The 22,145-nt window shown below is 45.7% G+C and overlaps 2 protein-coding genes across 3 annotated transcripts; one reads left to right on the top strand and one right to left on the bottom strand.

Annotated features, from left to right (window-relative positions):
• Window positions 1-1,852: 1,852 nt before the first annotated feature.
• Window positions 1,853-18,879, bottom strand: cc2d1a (coiled-coil and C2 domain containing 1A). Of its 2 annotated transcripts, none has more exons than XM_069720533.1 (28): window positions 18,764-18,879; window positions 18,452-18,520; window positions 17,909-18,014; window positions 17,703-17,824; window positions 17,120-17,359; window positions 16,647-16,971; window positions 14,188-14,297; window positions 14,001-14,073; window positions 13,498-13,605; window positions 13,169-13,296; window positions 11,116-11,188; window positions 10,896-11,029; window positions 10,526-10,598; window positions 10,316-10,392; window positions 10,070-10,165; window positions 9,226-9,348; window positions 8,927-8,985; window positions 8,198-8,314; window positions 7,423-7,496; window positions 7,282-7,340; window positions 6,992-7,143; window positions 6,795-6,885; window positions 6,453-6,614; window positions 4,948-5,079; window positions 4,742-4,868; window positions 4,466-4,542; window positions 3,995-4,042; window positions 1,853-3,903 (listed from the first exon to the last, which is right to left on the bottom strand). In XM_069720533.1, the coding sequence occupies exons 2-28, from the start codon at window positions 18,515-18,517 to the stop codon at window positions 3,871-3,873; spliced, it is 2,985 nt and encodes a 994-aa protein (XP_069576634.1). In that variant the 5' UTR covers window positions 18,518-18,520; window positions 18,764-18,879; the 3' UTR covers window positions 1,853-3,870. The 2 variants fall into 2 exon arrangements, with proteins under 2 accessions (XP_069576634.1, XP_069576633.1); XM_069720532.1 differs by having other exon boundaries at window positions 18,746-18,874.
• A 42-nt stretch (window positions 18,880-18,921) lies between these two features.
• LOC138633989 (opioid growth factor receptor-like) lies at window positions 18,922-22,105 on the top strand. Its single transcript, XM_069720552.1, has 7 exons — window positions 18,922-19,007; window positions 19,276-19,307; window positions 19,466-19,548; window positions 19,635-20,115; window positions 20,237-20,351; window positions 20,825-21,149; window positions 21,620-22,105. Exons 2-7 carry the CDS (start codon window positions 19,280-19,282, stop codon window positions 22,103-22,105), a joined length of 1,518 nt encoding a protein of 505 aa, XP_069576653.1. The 5' UTR covers window positions 18,922-19,007; window positions 19,276-19,279.
• The last annotated feature ends 40 nt before the right edge of the window (window positions 22,106-22,145 follow it).

Raw genomic sequence — 22,145 nt, forward strand, 5'->3', positions numbered from 1 at the left:
CCTCTCCTCCCCTCCTCCTCCCCTCTCCTCTCCTTTCCTCTCCTCTCCCCTCCTTCTCTCCTCTCCTCTCCTCTCCCCTCCTTCTCTCCTCTCCTCTCCTCCCCTCCTCCTCCCCTCTCCTCTCCTCTCCTCTCCTCCCCTCCCCTCTCCTCTCCTCTCCTCTCCTCTCCTCTCCTCTACTCCTCCTCCTCCCCTCTCCTTTCCTCTCCTCTCCCCTCCTCCTCTCCTCTTCTCTCCTCTCCTCTGCTCCCCTCCCCTCCTCTCCTCCCCTCTCCTCCCCTCCTCTCCTCCCCTCCTCTCCTCTCCTCTCCCCTCCTCTCCTCCCCTCCTCCTCCCCTCTCCTCTCTTTTCCTCTCCTCTCCCCTCCTCCTCTCCTCTCCTCTCCTCCTCCTCCCCTCCTCTCCTCTCCTCCCCTCCCCTCTCCTCTCCTCTCCTCTCCTCCTCCTCCCCTCTCCTCTCCTTTCCTCTCCTCTCCCCTCCTCCTCTCCTCTTCTCTCCTCTCCTCCCCTCCCCTCCTCTCCTCCCCTCTCCTCTCCCCTCCTCCTCCCCTCTCCTCTCCCCTCCTCCCCTCTCCTCCCCTCCCCTCTGAGCACCATCCCCCCTCTCATCCTTCTCCCCCTTTTGTCTGGGGACATTTCACACTCAACACAAGTTATTAACATAACGGAGCAGCAGCTTCCCCCACCAGTCTGAGAGCAGAAGTCTGTTTCTGTCTGGATGTTGTTTTATTGTTTTGTTGTTTTATTGTTTTAGTGCTCGTCTTGTGTGACACTTCCTCCCACATACACACTGCTGCATGTGCAACTTCTGGTCATTATTACAATACCAATAAACAGGTTTCCTCCAGATGCTTTTTTTTTTTTTAATTAACTTTAAAAAAAAAGAAGCTGTTATGTAAAGAAGTAGTGGAGGAGTAACACCACCATCCAGGGTGGAGGAGTAACACCACCATCCAGGGTGGAGGAAGCATTAGTGCACCACATAGCAAAATATTTCATGTTTATATTGGTCATACAAATGTGCTCGTATGCGCTGCCTAAATTTAAATTAAATGTATTTAACCATGTTTGACAAAGTAGCCTAAACGCAACTTTTTATTGTGAAATCTAAAAATAGTCAAGTCAAAATCGGGTTTGTGAACGATTATCCAGATGTTAAAATCATGTGGTACTTCTAAGCTGACCCAACATGTTGGGCCCAGATGAGGGGAATCTGCTCGGGTCCGTGACGACACAAACGCACTGTTGTTTCACGTTTTATTCATGTCAACACCGACTTCATACACGAGATAATAAAGCCTGAACAACCAGGCCTTCATACATTCCCACTGAGCTGCACCAATCATCAGGACTTACATGTAAAAATAGAGACAGAGCATATAATGCTGCATATTTACCAAATATATAAATATTACATTTGTACTGATTGCCCTTCCATGACGTAGCAGATTAAAAAAATGTCATGGGTTGAAGGATAGATGAGAAACATTTACTCCAGCTGATTCAGAGAAAAGTATAAACTCACAAACAAACAAACCACCAAAATGTTTCCTCTTTAAAAAAGAAGAGACCCAAACACATTTAAAAGAGAGTGAGAAAGGAGTGTGTGTGTGAGAGAGAGTGTGAACCAGCAGCAGGACAAACTTTAGCAATATGTCCCGGGTCCTGACCATCCACTGACCACACTGAATGCTGATGAGCTTGTTGCCATGACAACAGGACAGCCTCAGAGGCCACGAGGTTATTGGGTGGTGGGGTGATGATGCAGGAGTGTGTTTGTTTGGGGTGACGTGGGGTTAAAAAAAAGAGTGTGTGTGTGGTGGTGGTGGGGGTGGGGGGTGGGGGGGGGCTACAACATGCAGCTGCTACACGAGTCGCATCAGAGCTGCACTCAGTAACTCAGAACCACCCAACTCACGTCCTTTCATTTACAGCTCATCTTTGTTTTTGAATGTTTATTATGATTCATTTAATAATTTAGGTTGTTTTTCAAGCAAAAATACCAAAAATTCCTCTTAAACCAAATTTATCTGACGGGATAATAAAGGGAATATTTCAGGGTTTCAGGTTGGTGGTCGTTTTGGGTTTAATTAAAACCGTGTTGCATTCTAACCAGCAGAGAATAAGATTTCCAAGTAATAAAAACAATAGTTGAGATGCAACTTAAGTTTGCAGCCATTGAGTTCCATTCATTTCTTTCCAGAAGCAATAACAGACCCTGGAAACCAAAGATGTGAAACATCAGTGAAAACGTGAAGTGATTTGAAGGAGCTGAAGGTTGCAAACGGACCGCAGCGGTTCTGGAGCTACGAAGATAAAAGTTATTGTGCCACTGAAAGCAGAAGTTTGTCCATCTGTCCGCTTCAAAGGATCCGGCGCCAAAAGCACCACAACATTTCCAAAGATATCCTCTCTTAGTTAAATATGGAGGGTGTTACATCTAATCACCAGCGTCCATCGAGGGCCAACTTCAACCAGGATTATTTACTAATGGAGTGAGTTGAGTTGGATTAACATGATTATCTGATGTGTCCAAACATCATCAACACGCAGGAGTCCGACAGAAACATCCAGCGAGGCTCATTTAAACCCGTCTGCTGCATCCAGAACCACCCGGAGGACCCGTCTGTCAGGAGAACCAACTACAGCCCAGAACCACCCGGAGGACCCGTCTGTCAGGAGAACCAACTACAGCCCAGAACCACCCGGCAGCAGCGGGACACGCCCACCAGATTGAGGGTTTTTTACATCTCGTGCTGTTGTGACAAATGATGAATTATTATGAATCGTCCACATTCGTCAGCTGGAAACCACGTGTGACTAAATTTGACGTGTTTGGTGGTTGACTTCATCCTGTGACCGGGCTGTCTACGGGGGGACGGGAACAGAAAGGAGCTGTTACCCAGCCGACTGTCCAGCGTCCAGCGGAGAGCTCAGCAGGACTCTGCTTCTGGAAACTGTCCAACAAAATATGCAGGAAAAAAAACACACTGACGCAGCAGCGGTTAATTATTTTCTAATTGACAGCACAATGGACTTAATATTGTTTAAGGGTGTAAAAGAAAGTGGGACAGCCTGTTACTCAAGACTGAATAATCTCTGAATATATGCAAAGGAATTAGTGTGAAGAAAGTGAAGATGAGGGAGACAACAAAGAAGAAACAGCTGACGAAGGAGAAGCAGCAGCAGCGAAGCTAAGCTGCTACCACATTCATGGCACGCTGTTCAAACGGCCTCCTCCCAGCCCCCAAAGGCGACTCCACGTCTCATCTAGTCATCTCCTTGGTGACATAAACACTAATCCCTCATTATGGGATGTAGGCTACGGCACCCCGAAGCCCCGTTTTTTTATTCCCATATCACAGCACTCCAAACGGAGCAGATTACTGTAATCTGGGAACACTGGAGCAGACAGATTAGATTAAGCTCATTACACACATAAAATAAAACATGTTAATGTTAAAAAACACCTCCGTCCGCTGGTTAAACACATCAGAGCACACACACATTCTCTTGGTCATCTGGGGACACCAGAGGACTCACAGCTGGTGTCCAACATCAAACATGGAGTCTTCTCTTTACCAATAAATCTCAAAGTCTATGAAGTCCTTTAGAAGCAGTTTTCTGTGGTGTTTGTCTTGTTATTATTATAATTATTCTACATGTCCCTTCACTCGTCACACCTCTTAATGCCTTCTTTCATTTCTTTCATTTCAGACGGAGCAGGTCGGGTCATGCAGACGTATCGAACATGAGTTGCATCGAATCATGCGAGAAGGAGCTTATTGTAGCGTTTGGATACGAGTGTATACGAGAGAGAACAGTCCTGCAGCCAAGCCTCCTCCTCCTCCTCCTCCTCCTCCTCCTCCTCTCACGCCGTGCGTTTTCTCTTCAGTGATTCCAGCTGAAGCAGAGAAGCAAACACAAACGGTGTTTATACTCACGAAGATTAACAACGTTCACTCATACTGAAAGATGCTTCACATGATCCTGACCTCACTCTCCACCATCTTCAGCCGGCCCAGAGCATCCTTCGCTGCATCCTATGAGAGAGGAGGGAAACCTTTCACAATAAGAGACACACACACACACACACACACACACACACACACACACACACACACACACACACACACACACACACACACACACACACACACACACACACACACACACACACACACACACACACACACACACACACACACAGACACATAGACACACACACATAGACACACACATAGACACACACACATAGACACACACACACACACACACAGACACACATAGATACACACAGACAGACACACATAGATACACACAGACACACAAAGACACACACACACACAGACAAACAGACACACAGACACACACACATATACACACAGACACACACACACACACACACACACACACACACACACACACACACACACACACACACACACACACAACCCTGCACTCACCCGGTTGCCTTGGCTGGAATATTTCTTCACCGACTCAGAAAGTCCTTGGATGAAGCGCCGCAGGACGTTTTCATACTCTGCCCATGTGAAGGGAAACGTGTGTTTTACTTGTGTTAAAGACAAGAAGCACACTTACATGGGTTAATAACGCACACACACACACACACACACACACACACACACACACACACACACACACACACACACACACACACACACACACACACACACACACACACACACACACACACACACACACACACACACACGTGTTACCTGTCAGCAGAGACGGAGAGGCTCGTTCCAGCTGGGCTTTCTGCCACTGCAGTCGTTGTGTGACCTCTCGGTGTTGATGGATGAGGTCGGACGGAGCATCCCGCCGGTTCTTTCGGTACTCTGCGATCTGACAGACAAGCGTAATGAGCGACGGACCTGCGATCCTCTGGACCACCGCGAGCATTAGAGGAGCGGCGGCAGCGTACCTTCCTCTCCAGCCGCTCTCGGTCGTAGTTGAGGAGGCTGAAGCTGTGGAGTTTGTACTGGGGAGGAGAGCTGGTGGGATGAGCGCTCCTGCTGCCGGCGTCGTGCCGCGGTTTGGACCGAGGAGACGCAGCCTGATTCACAGGAACACAGGAACACACTGAAGCCTCGCTGAACCGACACTCCCGATCAACAACATGCATTAAATAACCAGGGAACGGTCGGCTCCTCAGGAGGAAGTCTTAGTCGGTTTGGTGGTTGGACACAACATCCCACGGAGGACACCGAGTTCTTTAACTATGCATAACCGTTAGGTAAAGGGAGCAGGTGCCAAGAATTAGGATTAACAACACTTTCTATTTATCACAGTTAATGTCAGAATGTTTCATCTGATGTCATCATTTGGTAAATTATCTACAAAGAGCACAGAATGACTTCTGATCAGCTGCATCCATCAGATAACAACATGCATGTGTGCAGAGTGGAGGCTGGAGACAGTCCACTCACACTCAGGTTTTTACAAACCGCTGACCACGGTGCATGTTTATGCAATATCTATATCTAATTAGTTAAATGCAAGTGAACATAGTAAAGCCAATGGTGTTAGCTTTTTTTACACCTACATTTATAAACCTTGCAAAGGAGCTGCAGGATGACAGCACATTATTCAGAGCACACCAGTTCTGAATTAAAAGGCTGGAGGCCAACTACTGTGGTGTCTCAACTCATCTCAGATCAAACGTGTTGGCCAAATCTGAAAACACAGCAAAAAGCAATGTTTTCTTCCAAATGAGCGCATGTGAATTTCAGCAAAATGAAATGAGTCTGAAAGAGCTCCGCCATGACGGGAATTAGAAGTTGGTTCATCATGATAAAGAGCTGGAGGCACTAATCAATAACTAACTAATAAGTCAGGTCGCATTGACTTGAGAATTGCGAAGTGGAACCTTTTTTTTCTGTTATTTTAAACTTTGCCTTTTCCATGTTTTTTTATTAAGATTGTTTCACTCAACAAGCTGAAAAACAGAGAAATGAAAACTCAGAAAAAGTGACAAATGGTAATTGTTCAGATAGAGATAACTTTACACTTTCCATCTCTCCTCACAATGGAAGTCACTGGTTGAACAAATAAAAAGATGTCAGAGTGTGAATGTGCCAAAATACATAACTACTACCACTTTATGTAAAAAAAATATATTGTGTGAAGGACGTAAAAAGAGATCTAGAGAGAGAAGTTTGGATCTGGTGTTCTCTCAGAGCTGCATACACCTTGGGTATCGCTGAGGTAAATATCACGGTTTAAAGCGGACGGCTCTTCAGACCCGGTTCAGTGATCCAGAATTCATTTTGTTAATAACAAACTGAGCCCTCGACGCTCGTCTTCTCACACAAGACTCATTTCTGTTGACGGCTGTTTTGCACAGTTCCGATTGCAAAATAAGGTCCTACGTGGGCCTGACTTTTTTGATGACACCGCATGGTGAGGTGATTCAGTGACTCCACCCACCTGGTCTTTGTGTCTCTTTGGAGGAGAGAGCGAGGAGACCGGCTCCAGAACCAGAACCAGCCACTTCTCTGTCACCGGCTGCAGATCCACTCCTGAGAGAGGCTCTCTCATCTTCACCCGCACCTCCAACTTGCCGCCTGTAGCTTTACGTCCATCCATCACCTCCACACACACACACACACACACACACACACACACACACACACACACACACACACACACACACACACACACACATGTGTGTGTGTGTGTGTGTGTGTGTGTGTGTGTGTGTGTGTGTGTGTGTGTGTGTGTGTGTGTGTGTGTGTGTGTGTGTGTGTGTTACATGTAAGCAACACTCACCTCCAGGATCTCTCTGAGGTCACAGTGGTTTTCTAGAGCCTCCAGCTTCAGCTGAGCAGTTCCCACCACTTTGTCTGTCTTGAACAGGCCTCTATCAACACACAGAGGAGAACACAACTCACACATGTACAACATGCATGATACTTACACAACAGACGGTGTAGATGAACAGGAGGAATCTGCTGTGTCGTATCTACCCCTTGTGGATGATTTCAAACTTGATGCCTTTGGACTGGACGACTCGTTTAAAGCCTCTGTGGGTTCGGTTGATGTTGAGTTTGAACTGCTCTTTAAACTCAGGACTGTTGGTGCTCTTTACTGTGCTGGTTTTATCCCTCTGAGCCTCCTCCTATACACACACACACACACACACACACACACACACACACACACACACACACACACACACACACACACACACACACAAATAAATTCATTAAAACACATCTACAAACATCCCTGATGGCGGAGTGGAAGAGTCTCTCACCGCGCTGGGAAAAGGGAACTCAAATCTGACGCTGGCATCCAGGTCGTGAGCAGAGAGGCCTGCGGGGGGGAGAGAGGTCGCTGTGAGTACATTTGACAGATCGCCGGCTGGTTATTGGAAACACGCAGACGCCTTCGGTACCTGCAGGAGTTGGTAGGTTGACGCCCCGGATGACGTACAGCATCAGGTCGTTGAGCGTCAGGTTGGGGTAGATCCTGCAGAGCAAACACAGGAGAGATGAGCAGTCAGCGCCAGACAGCAACCAGCCCAACAACTGAGTGAGTCACCGGGCCGTGAGCCGGGTCTGATACCGGCACAGAGCCAGAGCGAGCACACTGAGTCACTCTGACTCATCCACCACTCCGTCTAAAAAACATTTTTTATAATTACATAACTGATGTGTAGGGTATTAAATAAAAAGGAGGGAGTCACTGATCTGCTGATTGATGAGGTAGAGCAGTGACATCATACCAGAGGACAGCTAAAAAAAAGTTTCATAAACTGCTGGTATCAAGTATCATAGGAATCCACTGAATCTGAAACTTCCAGACAGGATAAATAAATTGGGTTTATAAGGTCAGTGTATTGATTTTTTGGATTAGAAATCCTATACATTTTATAATGAATGAATTGTCACCAAGTTGTGAACAGAAGTTAAATAAACTAAATGAAATCTCTCAGAAATCTTGATTGCCCTGATGATGAATGGCTTCACCAACATCCAAGATATTTCACTGACGGCTGAGGAAAAGTCACCAACGTAGGATTCATCACCAGCGAATGTTTAAGAAAACTAAATCATGGAACTCCATTGAACAGAGCTATTTTAGTCTGGCCCAAACTGACCAACCCTTCGGTATAACAATATATAATATCCATTATTAATGAAGCTGTGCTCTGTGAGTTGGCTGCTGACTTGACAGAGTTGAGGGTCCTCTCCTCTGTGCGGCATTTTGGGACCGGCTGACCGTTGGAGTAGGCGTTCCTCAGGATCTCGATGCTCTTCATACACTCCTCCACCAGCCTCTCATACCTGGGGAGACCAACACACCCACTTCACACTCAAATCTCACATCATGGTGATACAGGAGGGTTGTGAAACCACATCTAAAGGAAAAAGAAGCCCTTTTAGGGTGAGAAAGAAAGTTGAATGCATAATGTGAATGGATGTACGAGTTTGTGAAAGAAGTCTGCGAAGAAAACATGTAAAATATGCAGTGTGACATTAAAGTTACGCTGCATATATTATAATGATGAGATCACAGTGTTGGCAAAATACTTCACAACTACTCAAAAGTGCGTTGTTGAATAAATCAAAGTATATTCATTAAATCAAGACAAAAAAAAATAACAAACATTTATTAATTTTGGGCTTTTGACTTTTGTTCAGACTGAATAAGTTTTAAGAAACTTTGTGATTTGTTGCTTAATTTTGTAAAATGTACAACTAATGAACCGATTTGGAGGTTGTGATGTTTTTAATAGTTACCTGTCACCTTTCAGTGGTGGTAAAAATTATAATATTGTGACTTCATTTATACTCGTATCGAGTTAAAATACAAGAAAAAAGAGGGTTTTACTGTGAACTCCATCATAGCTGAAAATAGTGTAGTAAATAAAATGTACATAAATAAACATGTCTTACTTTAGAGCCTCGGCCACGTTGCCGATGCTCGTGAACTGTTGAGAGCAGCCCAGACATTTCTGTCCATCGAGATACAGAACAAAAAATGGATGTCAAGGACAACAAAATGTAGAAAAACTGTGACTTAAAATCTATTTAAAAAGCTGGACAACCATAAAAGTGATGAACAATCTTTAAGGCCAGAATCGTAACTACTACATGATATCAGTATGTAAAGCGCTCTTTGATTTACAGAGAGATTTAGGAGGCTCACTTTTAGATAAAATGTACTTGAAAGGGGAGGAAAGGTGTGTCTTAACCTCGTGCTGCTTTCGCAGAAGATCCATGAGGCCTTGGTACTTCTCAGAGGAGCGAGGGGAGACGGGAGACGTACGGGAGCGAGCCAGGGAGAAGTCCTCCTCACTGACCGGAGCATTGGGAATCTGTTGGGAAGGAGAAGGAGAAGATTAAAGCGTGCACAGGGAAAAGAACAGGTGCAAAAACACAGCGCAATTCAGAAATTAAAAGTTGAATAGATGTAATACGTGAGGTTTGGAGCTTACACCTTAATCTAATCAACCGATTGTCCGTTTCCTGTCCGCCAGAAATTAATAACTGTTTCTACATTTGTGTAATATCCTGCTGACAAACAATAACACAAACTAACGGACAAACTAACACACTGCGGGACCGAGTCAGAGAAACTAATTCATGAAGCAAAGTCAGATACAAGTGAGGCAAAATGAATGTAATCCATATGGGATAAATGGCACCTGTATGAAATATGAACTCTAGGATGAGGACAAAAATATGCAGAGACACAAACACACAGAGGCTGTTTGGATTTCACTTCTTATCATCTTCTATTCGGGTCACAATTTGTGTTTGCACACCTCACACATTCAGCTGCTGCTGTGACAACCTGCTCAACACACACACACACACACACACACACACACACACACACACACACACACACACACACACACACACAGACAGACAGACAGACAGACAGACAGACAGACACACACACACACACACACACACACACACACACACACACACACACACACACACACACACACACACACACACACACACACACACACACAGACAGTATCTTCTTGTGTATCACTAATTTGCACATGGAAATACATGTGTAACCTTGGTGATGTCGACAGGCAGGCCGGCCTTGGCGGCGGTGATCATGGGGTCCAGTCCTTTGGCGTGTCGCAGGTGCTGCGCTGCTCCCGTCATGTCCTGCAAACAACAGACGCGTGGATGAACATGGAGGAAGTTCACCATTCAAACAAAACAACAGGCAGCTGCGATAAAGACGTTTACAAAAATACAACGATGGCAGGGAATCTATCGACAGCAAAGAAAAATAAAAACAAGCCCAAATCTTACTTTCATCTGTTTGGAGCGAAGCGCTGAACGCAAAAAAGCCTGTCGCCTTAGCAACAGGAAATCCACTTGCTGCTGGGCTACAATGATAATTATGAGAAAAAGAGGTGAAACTTTGTGTTGTGCAAACACCTTGACACATCTTATACACGTGTGGGTGTGCGTGTGCGTGTGCGTGTGCGTGCGCGTGTGCGTGTAGGTCTGTGAACACACCTTTAGGTACCAGTTTTGGAGCCGAGGAGCCTCCAGGGGTCTTTGCTCTCTGAGCAGGTGGACGCACTGCAGGCTGCAGAGAGAAGGATCATCAGACACTTCTAGATAGAGTATTGTCCTATTATACCTCCCTTAAATATGTTCAGATGGTTTCTATAAATCACTGCATGAATATTCTTGAATTACAAGCAGAAAAATGTTGTTCCAGGGACGAGGTGCAGCAGAGAAAACAGAGCTGATAGAAGCTCCAGACGCTGGAACGGCACAAACTAGAGTGTTCCTCTCTTCGGTCCGATGCAGTCACATTTCTTAGTGGTACAATAATAATTTGACCATTGTTAATGTTAATCTTCATTGTTTGTGTTTTTACCTTGGCAGCCTCTCTCTGTCTGTCCTCTTCTTCATCTTCTGCGTCTGCATCCTGATTTGCTATTTTCATAGCGGTTTCCAGGACCCCCATGAAGCTCTGCTGAGCCCCCTCTGAGCCCTGGAGCGGCGGACAGCCTGGAGGAGCAGCACACACGTGAATAACTCGACACCCTATCCTGGAGGTCAAACCCTGACACACACGCCTGCATTCAAACGGTCACCTGGTGGCACAGGTAGATCGGACAAGCTGACAAGTCGGCCGGCTTTCTGAGCTCTGATGGCATCCTGGTATTGCTGTTAAATAAAAGAAGAGGATATTACTGATAATTCTGTTTTTATTTTTCACAGGAATATTTCTTCCTCAGATACTCTTTCATTATTAGAAACTCATTTCAAATGCTGCCGATATTACGTGTGATCATCAATGTTCCTGTTTTGTGAGGCTTGTCATTTATATTTAAACAACCCTATTTGCATTAACACACCCGCTCCAGTTTCACATGTTCACTCCACTCAAACACAAAGAGGTTCCACCACAATACAAAGTGGTGTCTCGCATATAAAGTCAAACAGAAGAGAAAACCGAGAGATGCTACAAAAGCATGACTCCTACATGGAAATCATTAATGTGGTTCCACTCCTCCAAAAACAATCTACATTCACAACATCCAGGACTTCTTTTCTTTCGTGGGCATGATGCTGTTGTGTTCAGTTATCCGGCCTCAGCCGACTCCACTCTTCCATCGTTCTCACTGTGACATCTGCGATACTGAAGACACAACGCAGGCCTTAATGGAGGTTTCTCTGACAGGTCAAATGAGCAATAGAAGCGGTTACAGTCAAAGCAAAGGAGGGTTTCCAGTCTAAATAAGATGAGTCACACCAGTTACTCAGGGAAATAAGAAAAACACGTCATCTAATGGCAGCACGGAGCCGGGAATACGAAGCACAGCACCAACAGCTGCACGGTCCTCCCTGTTGGACAAAGGACTCGTCTCGTCCTGCTAGATATCAGAGACGTTTGACATTGCGGGAAAACGTGGATGGAATTTAAAAGAAGTGAATGAGGCTGGTTGGAGTCATACCGAGCAGATCATATCAACGATCACGCTTCCACACACACACAACACGAGTCCAGGAGTTCCTCAGGGTTCTGTGCGAGGTCCAACACTTCTCACACTGTTCATGCTTCCCTTTGGTAATTAGGAAGCACATCATACATGTTGATAGCAATGCAGATGAGATTCAACCATATTAATCTATGAAACCCAAACAGTTAATCAAACTTTAAGCATGTCTTGAAGACATAAAGGCCTGGACGATCTGCAAATTTCTATTTCTAATTGAAGTTATTATGGACCTAATCACCATAGAAACGCACCATTTCACCATGTAGTTATGATGGACAGCATTGCCTTGGCTTACTGTTCGACTGCGAGGAGCCTTGGAGTCATGTTTGTCCTTTAACTCATGCATAAAGAAAGTCTCTGGGACGGACTTTTTTCATCTGTGCAACATTGTCAAAATCTCAGAGTGATGCTATAAATATAATAAATGCATTCGTTACTTCCAGGCTGGACTATTGTAACTCCTTATTACCAATAACTCTCTGAAAAGCCTCTAGGGGATTTTAAAATGCTGCAGCAACAGTTCTGACAGGTTTTAGTTTCCCTGGGAACTCAACAATAGAGTTTAAAATCCTTCTCCTTGTACACAAAGCCCTCAATGACCAAGCACCATCTGATCTTAAAGACCTCATAGTACCAGAATATCCAAGAAGAGCACTTTGCTCTCAGATATCAGGCTTACTTGTGTTAAGTAGAATGGGAGACAGAGCGTTAAGCTTTCAGGCTCCTCTTCTGTGGAAGCAGATCCCAGTTTGGGTTTGGGAGCCAGAGATCCGCTCTACTTTTAAATCATGATGAAGACTTTCTAATTAGGTCAATATGTCAGGTGATCCTGAACTAACTCCTTATCACGCTGCCTCGGGCCTGATTTGGGATTTTCTTCTTTTAGTGAACATTAGTTTTTAAATGTTTTGTATCATTGGCTTCCTTTTTTATTTGTTTTCTAGCTGTGTGCTATTTTGTGATTGTAAAGTGTTCTAGGATCATGTTACATCGTGGTTTTACAATAATAATAAAAATAAAACTGAACTGAATTAATATTTTCTGGAATATTTCATGTCTTCATTATTTAGTTTCAGTAAGTATGAGGTATATTTCTCTCCCTTTAGAAACAGCAGCTGGAGTATTTGAAGGGCATGGTGTATACCTTCACAATGCGTTGATGCATGCGAGCCTTACGATCATCTCCTTTGCGCTTAGCTCCCTCTGCTGCCGACTTGTAGATGTCCATCCTCTGCTGCAGGGCTTCTGCTACACTGCTGGGAGCAGGAAGGTCTTCACGAGGCAGAGACACACACACACACACACACACACACACACACACACACACACACACACACACACACACACACACACACACACACACACACACACACACACACACAATTCAACATGACACAAGTATTTTTTTTTTTTTAATCATTTGCACTATGCTAACGAGTTGAACAAAAAGTAAGCGGACTGCTGGAGTCTTACCAGTAGGGGGCACCTTGCTGGCAGCAGGAGCAGCAGGAGGAGCAGGAGCAGCAGGTCTGGAAGAAGACTGAGGAGGAGGAGGTGCATGGTGCTCTGCCACTACCTCTCCTGCAGATGATCAGACAGCAGTGGAGGGTGGACATGGGTTACTATTCTCAAAGGATGGTTCAGTTCATCACATGGAAAGAGCCTTTCAGGGTTTTTTGTACATTATTTCAAATTTACTATTTACTTGTGGAGAATCAGACAGCTGTGGTCTGATGATGCAGTTATAAAGTGAAGAGTAGTGATGCACTGATGCAGCTCTCTTCCTGCTGCTAGTGAGGAGCAGCCTACTTTTTAATATGCGGTGAAATATTTACAGAATCTTCTGTTTAAACACAGATAAAAAACATCAAGTTGTTTACTCCTTATCTCCATACTCAGATTAAATAGTCGATTTCACAACATTTTTCCACCATTATGAAACTCTTTTTCGCAAATTTTCGGGCCAATATTAATACCAGGAGGAGGCGGTAGTGAGCTCAGGTGTACTGGTTGGTCTCCGTCCAGCGCCTCCAGCAGGATGTCGAGCTTCTGCAATAATAAAGGAGGACGACATTATTACCTCTGATTCCCTTTCAGAGGTGTGACACCAAAACAAAGTGATTCACTCCAATGATCCGACTGACATGGTTCTGGTTCTGTTACCTTGGCAGTGAGGTAGTGCTGCTTGGCCAGGTCGATGTCGCCGCTCTGTTTGGCGTGTATGGCAGCCATCTTATACTCCCTCTGTCTGGACAGCACGGCCTGTTTGAGCTCTGAATGGAGGGAAGACAGAAGGTAAAACAGGAAATAAACCGTAACAACTAGCAGGTCCAGCTCTGCAGAAATCTGCTGCTGTGCGTTTATTTAGAAAGACATAGATACATATACATATATGCTGTAGTTTGCTCTGAGTGTTGTCATGACAATACCAACCAAAACCAACACTGTAACATCAGTAGTTGGCTCTCCTTCGAGCATTAAAACCGGGTCAGCATTAGATAAATCTGACTTTTTATTTAATTCATTGACCTTTTATTTAAAATTTCATACAATCTGAAAGTTTAAACTTATTTTAAAAGCATTTTAAGCCTGTAATCTAAAATAAGTGTTAACAGTGCAGGAGGTCCCTGTGTACGACTGCAATGTGTTCTGAGATAAATGACGGCTGAAAAATATCAAAAGTTCTGGTTGAGACTTCATGACGAAGGTAAAATGTGGGCTGATTTTAAACCAGCTGTTTCAGTGCCTGTGTTTACCTGAGTGGTGTGTGTGTCAGGCTGTTGTGTGTTTACCTGAGTGGTGTGTGTGTCAGGTTGTTGTGTGTTTACCTGAGTGGTGTGTGTCAGGTTGTTGTGTGTTTACCTGAGTGGTGTGTGTGTCAGGTTGTTGTGTTTTTACCTGAGTGGTGTGTGTCAGGTTGTTGTGTATTTACCTGAGTGGTGTGTGTCAGGTTGTTGTGTGTTTACCTGAGTGGTGTGTGTGTCAGGTTGTTGTGTGTTTACCTGAGTGGTGTGTGTGTCAGGTTGTTGTGTGTTTACCTGAGTGGTGTGTGTCAGGTTGTTGTGTGTTTACCTGAGTGGTGTGTGTCAGGTTGTTGTGTGTTTACCTGAGTGGTGTGTGTGTGTCAGGTTGTTGTGTGTTTACCTGAGTGGTGTGTGTGTCAGGTTGTTGTGTGTTTACCTGAGTGGTGTGTGTGTCAGGTTGTTGTGTGTTTACCTGAGTGGTGTGTGTGTCAGGTTGTTGTGTGTTTACCTGAGTGGTGTGTGTCAGGTTGTTGTGTGTTTACCTGAGTGGTGTGTGTGTCAGGTTGTTGTGTATTTACCTGAGTGTGTGTGTGTCAGGTTGTTGTGTGTTTACCTGAGTGGTGTGTGTGAGGTTGTTGTGTGTTTACGTGAGTGGTGTGTGTGTCAGTGTGTGTGTGTTGTGTGTTTACCTGAGTGGTGTGTGTGTCAGGTTGTTGTGTGTTTACCTGAGTGGTGTGTGTGTCAGGTTGTTGTGTGTTTACCTGAGTGGTGTGTGTGTCAGGTTGTTGTGTGTTTACCTGAGTGGTGTGTGTGTCAGGTTGTTGTGTGTTTACCTGAGTGGTGTGTGTGTCAGGTTGTTGTGTGTTTACCTGAGTGGTGTGTGTCAGGTTGTTGTGTGTTTACCTGAGTGGTGTGTGTGTGTCAGGTTGTTGTGTGTTTACCTGAGTGTGTGTGTGTCAGGTTGTTGTGTGTTTACCTGAGTGGTGTGTGTGTCAGGTTGTTGTGTGTTTACCTGAGTGTGTGTGTGTCAGGTTGTTGTGTGTTTACCTGAGTGGTGTGTGTGTCAGGTTGTTGTGTGTTTACCTGAGTGTGTGTGTGTCAGGTTGTTGTGTGTTTACCTGAGTGGTGTGTGTGTCAGGTTGTTGTGTGTTTACCTGAGTGGTGTGTGTGTCAGGTTGTTGTGTGTTTACCTGAGTGGTGTGTGTGTCAGGTTGTTGTGTGTTTACCTGAGTGGTGTGTGTGAGTGTGTGTGTGTGTGTCAGGTTGTTGTGTGTTTACCTGAGTGGTGTGTGTCAGGTTGTTGTGTGTTTATCTGAGTGGTGTGTGTCAGGCTGTTGTGTGTTTACCTGAGTGGTGTGTGTGTCAGGTTGTTGTGTGTTTACCTGAGTGGTGTGTGTGTCAGGTTGTTGTGTGTTTACCTGAGTGGTGTGTGTGTCAGGTTGTTGTGTGTTTACCTGAGTGGTGTGTGTCAGGTTGTTGTGTGTTTACCTGAGTGGTGTGTGTGTCAGGTTGTTGTGTGTTTACCTGAGTGGTGTGTGTGTCAGGTTGTTGTGTGTTTACCTGAGTGGTGTGTGTGTCAGGTTGTTGTGTGTTTACCTGAGTGGTGTGTGTGTCAGGTTGTTGTGTGTTTACCTGAGTGGTGTGTGTGTCAGGTTGTTGTGTGTTTACCTGAGTGGTGTGTGTCAGGTTGTTGTGTGTTTACCTGAGTGGTGTGTGTGTCAGGTTGTTGTGTGTTTACCTGAGTGGTGTGTGTCAGGTTGTTGTGTGTTTACCTGAGTGGTGTGTGTCAGGTTGTTGTGTGTTTACCTGAGTGGTGTGTGTCAGGTTGTTGTGTGTTTACCTGAGTGGTGTGTGTGTGTCAGGTTGTTGTGTGTTTACCTGAGTGGTGTGTGGCCGGCTGGCCGGGGGTAAGAGGGGTGAGGGGGGAGATGACAGGTGTGTCTGGGGTGATGGCAGCTGCAGGTTTCTGGGGAGGAGTCAGAAGCGTTGGCTTCATACTGGGAGCTGCTGGCGCCGCCTCCCTCAGAGGTTTCTGATTGGAGGGTGGGCGGGGCATCAGCGCAGGCTCTGACACTTCTGGTTCCTTCAGCGCTTCAGACTCGGCCTTGACGTTGGACTTCCCTCCGAGAGCAACAGGAGGAGGGATCTCCTCTTCACTGATTGGTTTTCCTCTCTTCACAGATGTCAGCATGGTCTGTAATGTCTGGGGTTGCAGAAGACAAACATCATGCATGTTTTGAACATTAAATTATAACAATGTTCAGTGAAATTGGAAAGTGTCCGAAGACCAAGTGCAGGTTAAATGGGGTTAAATCCAGGTGAGGTGTTTCCCTGTTTCTTCTTCTTCTCACCTTCAACCCGCGGTCATATCTTCGAGCTTTGCTGGTTTCTCCTGCAGCCTTGGCGTTGGACACGGCAGTCTTATACATTTCAACGCGCTCCAACAGGCGGGACTCCAACCCGGTGGCCCCGCCAGGAGCAGCAGGAGGAGACGACGGGGAGGTGATGCTGGCGTTAGGAGGTGGCGGGGGGGCGGCAGGATGAGCAGGAGGATGTTCACCATCATCCTCCAGAACTTCATTCAGTTCTGCCTGAACAGAAACACATTCAGGTCAGAGGAGAATCCAGAAGTATGAACTTTACAAAGCAACGTTTGGATCTGCTCATTATTTTTAATTATCTCATCAACTCTTCAAATCCTGAAGTTTTTCAGCTTTGATTTATTTTTTGACAAAGTGAAAACAGAAGTTTTGACATTAGAGAGCGAATGTGTTCAAATTACTTCCATGACTATCGATCACCAGAATAACTCTGGATATTATGTAGACGGAGAAAATAGAGATTTTAAAAAGTGTGTGTGTGTGTGTGTGTGTGTGTGTGTGTGTGTGTGTGTGTGTGTGTGTGTGTGTGTGTGTGTGTGTGTGTGTGTGTTACCAGCAGATCTTCATCATCCTCTGAATCTTCCTCCATGTCTTCATCATCCAGATCTTTCATACATAGAGCTGTCATCCGCTCTATTTCCACCATGGCAACGGCAGCTGAGCAGAAATAAAGACGTCAAATATAAAGAACAAACATTTGGATGATGAAGATGAAGTCTTCTTCCTCACCTTTGTTCCCCCCTCCCCCTCTCCCCCCAGCTCCTCCTCCTCCTCCAACCAGACGGAGCAGCTCTGCCTCCAGCTCCTCATCATGTCCCTCATCATCCAGGCCTCCGTCTGGGGAGAGGTCCAGCAGCAGCCCCATCTGAGACAGACAGACAGGAGGACAGACAGACAGGAGGACAGACACACAGGAGGACAGACACACAGGAAGACAGACAGACAGGAGGACAGACAGACAGGAAGACAGACACACAGGAAGACAGACAGATAGGAGGACAGACACACAGGAAGACAGAAACACAGGAGGACAGAAACACAGGAGGACAGACACACAGGAAGACAGACAGACAGGAGGACAGACACACAGGAGGACAGACAGACAGGAAGACAGACAGACAGGAGGACAGACAGACAGGAGGACAGACACACAGGAGGACAAACACACAGGAAGACAGACAGATAGGAGGACAGACACACAGGAGGACAGACAGACAGGAGGACAGACAGACAGACAGGTGATGAGTGAACAGTGAATATAATTGTAGTGTTTACACTCCTCGTGATCAGTCCATCTTTTACCTGTTTGGCTCGAGCTGCCCCTTGACCCCGGGGAGGGGGGGGAGGGGGGTTCCGACTGCGACTCATGGACTGTTGAGACAGGTGAGGTTAGCGATGACGTCACACCGAAGGCTTCAATATTAGAGCTCAAACTGTTCCAACGGGTTCGTATCGATTAGCTTCTATTTCTTATGTTGGCTATCAGCTAACACTAATACTACTAATACTAATACTACTGATACTAATACTACTGATACTAATATTAATATTAATACTACTAATACTAATACAATAGCTACTGAATGTTCGGTTCACCTCGTCGGTTTCACGGACCGTGATGTTGGTGTTCGGGTCGGGTCAGTGTCCGGAACCCACACCGGGAGAGACCGACCGGCTGTTTGGACCGGGACAGCTGTTCTTTAACGTTCAGCTCGAGCTACCAAAACAACAAGAAGCTATGGAATTTACTTCCTACATCGCGTCGCCGGTGGCAACGCGCGTCGCGCTTTACGGCTGGACGGAACACGCCCATTACTGACGTAAAGCTAAAAAAAAAAATCACGTTTCAGGTGTTCAGGTGGGTAAAGTTTTATAACCGGGGGGGGGGGGGGTATGTAATTTAACAACCTGTCACCGTCTCAGATTTACGATCTGATTTAATCTGCATTAATTAAATATTGATTTAGTTCAGTCTATCTAAACTTTTCAATCAATAAGCTCAGTGTACATTTGTTAGCTAGCTCATAAATATATTTAATGTTTTCAGAACATGTCAACCAGAACAATGTTCAGGCTTGTTTTCATGCTTTTCATTGAGTGAACTTCTTTTTATTCTTTTATTAAAGACAGATGGCCGAAGGGAAGGTCAACAGCAGCGGTAAAGATGTCACAATATAAACTGTTGAACTCACCTATTATATCAATGTTTTATAGTTTGGATTGAAACACTTATTTTACCTTCATATTAACAGCATCAGTTTACTTTGATTGACAGCCAGCTGCAGTGATTAATGGAGTCGATCCTCCTGTTTTCAGAGGACCGGGCTCCGACCCAGCTTCGCTCACTCAGGTCCAGGAAGAGGGACCGTCCAGGTGACCACGTCCCTCTCCACCAGCAGGTACGTCAGGACATTTAAACTGAACCACGTTCACAGCTCATCGAGACAAACTGTCGACAACTCGTTCTGTTTGTTTTTTATTCCAGGACAGTGAAAGACATGATGAAGCAGCGGTTTCAACATCACTGCAGTCCGCTCAGCAGGAAAGAGATCCGACGACAAACCGGCGTGATCTGGCAGAACCGCCGAGTCTCACAAAGCCAGACGGCTCCCGTGAAGGAAAACGTGCCGAAGCAACAGATGTTAGAAATAAAGAAGAGATGGTCGTCAGCAGTGATTCTCAGCTGGAGAGCTGCAGAGTAAATTCTGATAATGAGACCGAGGAGGAGGAGGAGGAGGAGGAGGAGGAGGAGGAAGGTACCGGACCACCGGATCCTCTCCAAGTCTCTGAAGACCGCGACGGATCCTCCGTCACTCAGCCGAGTCCAACGGAGACCTCTCAGAGGAGTCTGGAGAGACATCAAGGAACCAGTCCAGACGGTGCCGGCAACATGTGCGTGGATGATGTCAAAGAAATCACGACGGAGTCGTCGTCAGGGTTACCGGCCAAAAAGAAGCGGAGGATGGGTACGTGTGGTCCGTCGGAGAAGGAGAGAGTTGAGAAACAGATGTGTCGTCACACAGCTGGCCCGGTTCTGTTCGTCGTCTCCACCGCCTCCAGCACCCTCACCTGTCTCCATCCCAGCAGGGGGCCTCCCGGAGCAGAGCGAGGCCAAGCGGACGCCTCGGTCCGGTCCGACGCCTCGGTCCGGTCCGACGCCTCGGTCCGGTCCGTGTGGAGGCGACGGCGGGTCGGAAACATGGTACTTATGTCTCATCTTCAGGTTCTCCCGTCAGCTATTGTTTTTACACCCAGCGTAGTTTTAGCAGGTTTTATCAGCTTCAGTTCTGTTGGATTCGTTGTTCTTCATGTGGAGAGGTTTAAAAATCTATTTAGAACATTTCTCATTTCAAAACTTACACAGAATAAACTTTACTTCTGTAAACTTTTTATGCTTTTAGAAATACTGAGGCAGAGTTCAGGTAGTTCTTCACCACACAAAAAAAAAAAAAAATCACAAAATAAAGTTCAAATTAAGACGGATGTTTTCTTCTTTTCATAGTGTTATTGTGGATTAATATTTAGTTCTAGTCAACGACACTAATTCAGGAAAAATCTGTAAAATTTAACTTTGAAAAAGGTAAATTTACTTTTTAAAATCCTATAAAATACAAAGCAGATACATTATTTTATGAGCAGGAATATACGTGATGTGGAAATCTTTTGTCACCACAGCGCAGGAACCGAAGTTCACGTCGCTGTCTCCCCCTCAGAGGTGTGTGATCCCGGCCGCTCTGAGGAACGTCGTGAGGCTGACGGTCCGGAACAAACCGGTGACCCAGAAGAAGAAGGGGAGCTGCAGGAGATTACAGCAGACACAGCTGAGAAACAGAGGAAACCAGAGGAAGCTGGATCAGCAGCAGCAGACTGTCGTTCTGCCGGGCCGAGAGATGAGAGGAAGGAGCAGATGACCGGTGGAGCGGTCGGAGGCGACGGAGGTGTAACGGGAGGATTAAAGTGCGGCTCAGCGACACTCGGCGTCTCCCAGAGGAAAGACAGAGTGAGTGGAGGCATGAAAACCTGATGAACAGGATTCAGAGGGAGGAAACCGACCGGCATGAAAACAAGACTGTCACATACATCCGTTCAAACAAGTCATTTGGTTGACACTAATATGTCCTTACTCAGTTTTCAGACCATATTTTTCCCTCAATTACTACAGTTTGTATTAATTATTTTGCAGTGTTGGTAACTAATGCTCCCTCACGAAGTCCTGTAAACAGTAGATATAGTATTATCTCTGAACGTGTGTTGAGCATTTCTCACCATGTTCTGATATTTTATAGACTAAAATATCAACTAAATATTCAATTTAAAAAATAATTTGCAAACTACATATTATTAGTTGAGTGCAGCCCAACTTTAAGCACAATTATGAAGACAGCTGTTTACTCCATATTGAGCTGCAGGTTCCCGTGTGTGTAAGTTTAACATGTACAGAAAGTGTGTATTTATGTTTGTTGCACTCAGCGTGATCTTGATGACGAACCTGCTGATGGACCTGAAGATGGTCCTGAAGATGATCCTGCTGATGGACCTGAAGATGGTCCTGAAGATGAACCTGCTGATGAACCGGTTGAAGAACCTGCTGATGGACCTGCTGATGGTCCTGAAGATGAACCTGCTGATGGACCTGTTGAAGAACTTGCTGATGGACCTGTTGAAGAACCTGCTGATGGTCCTGCCTATGGACCTCCTGATGAACCTGCTGATGGACCTCCTGAAGAACCTGCTGATGGTCCTGCTGATGGACCTGTTGAAGAACCTGCTGATGGTCCTGCTGATGGACCTGTTGAAGAACCTGCTGATGGTCCTGCCTATGGACCTCCTGATGAACCTTCTACTCCTTCAGTGAATACTGAGCCCTCTCCGACCAGCGTCACCGCCGACCCATTTGGAGCCGGATGCTTCGATTACGTGTCGGACTCGCAGCTGAACACCATCGTTCTGATGTAAGACACTGAAGAAAGAATCACATGTTTCATCATAGTCAGCG

This window comes from Brachyistius frenatus, unplaced genomic scaffold (genome assembly GCF_029030835.1).
Source record: "Brachyistius frenatus isolate BFR_SWC_R1_liver_20210118 unplaced genomic scaffold, ASM2903083v1 Contig_243, whole genome shotgun sequence".
NCBI lineage: Eukaryota > Metazoa > Chordata > Actinopteri > Embiotocidae > Brachyistius > Brachyistius frenatus.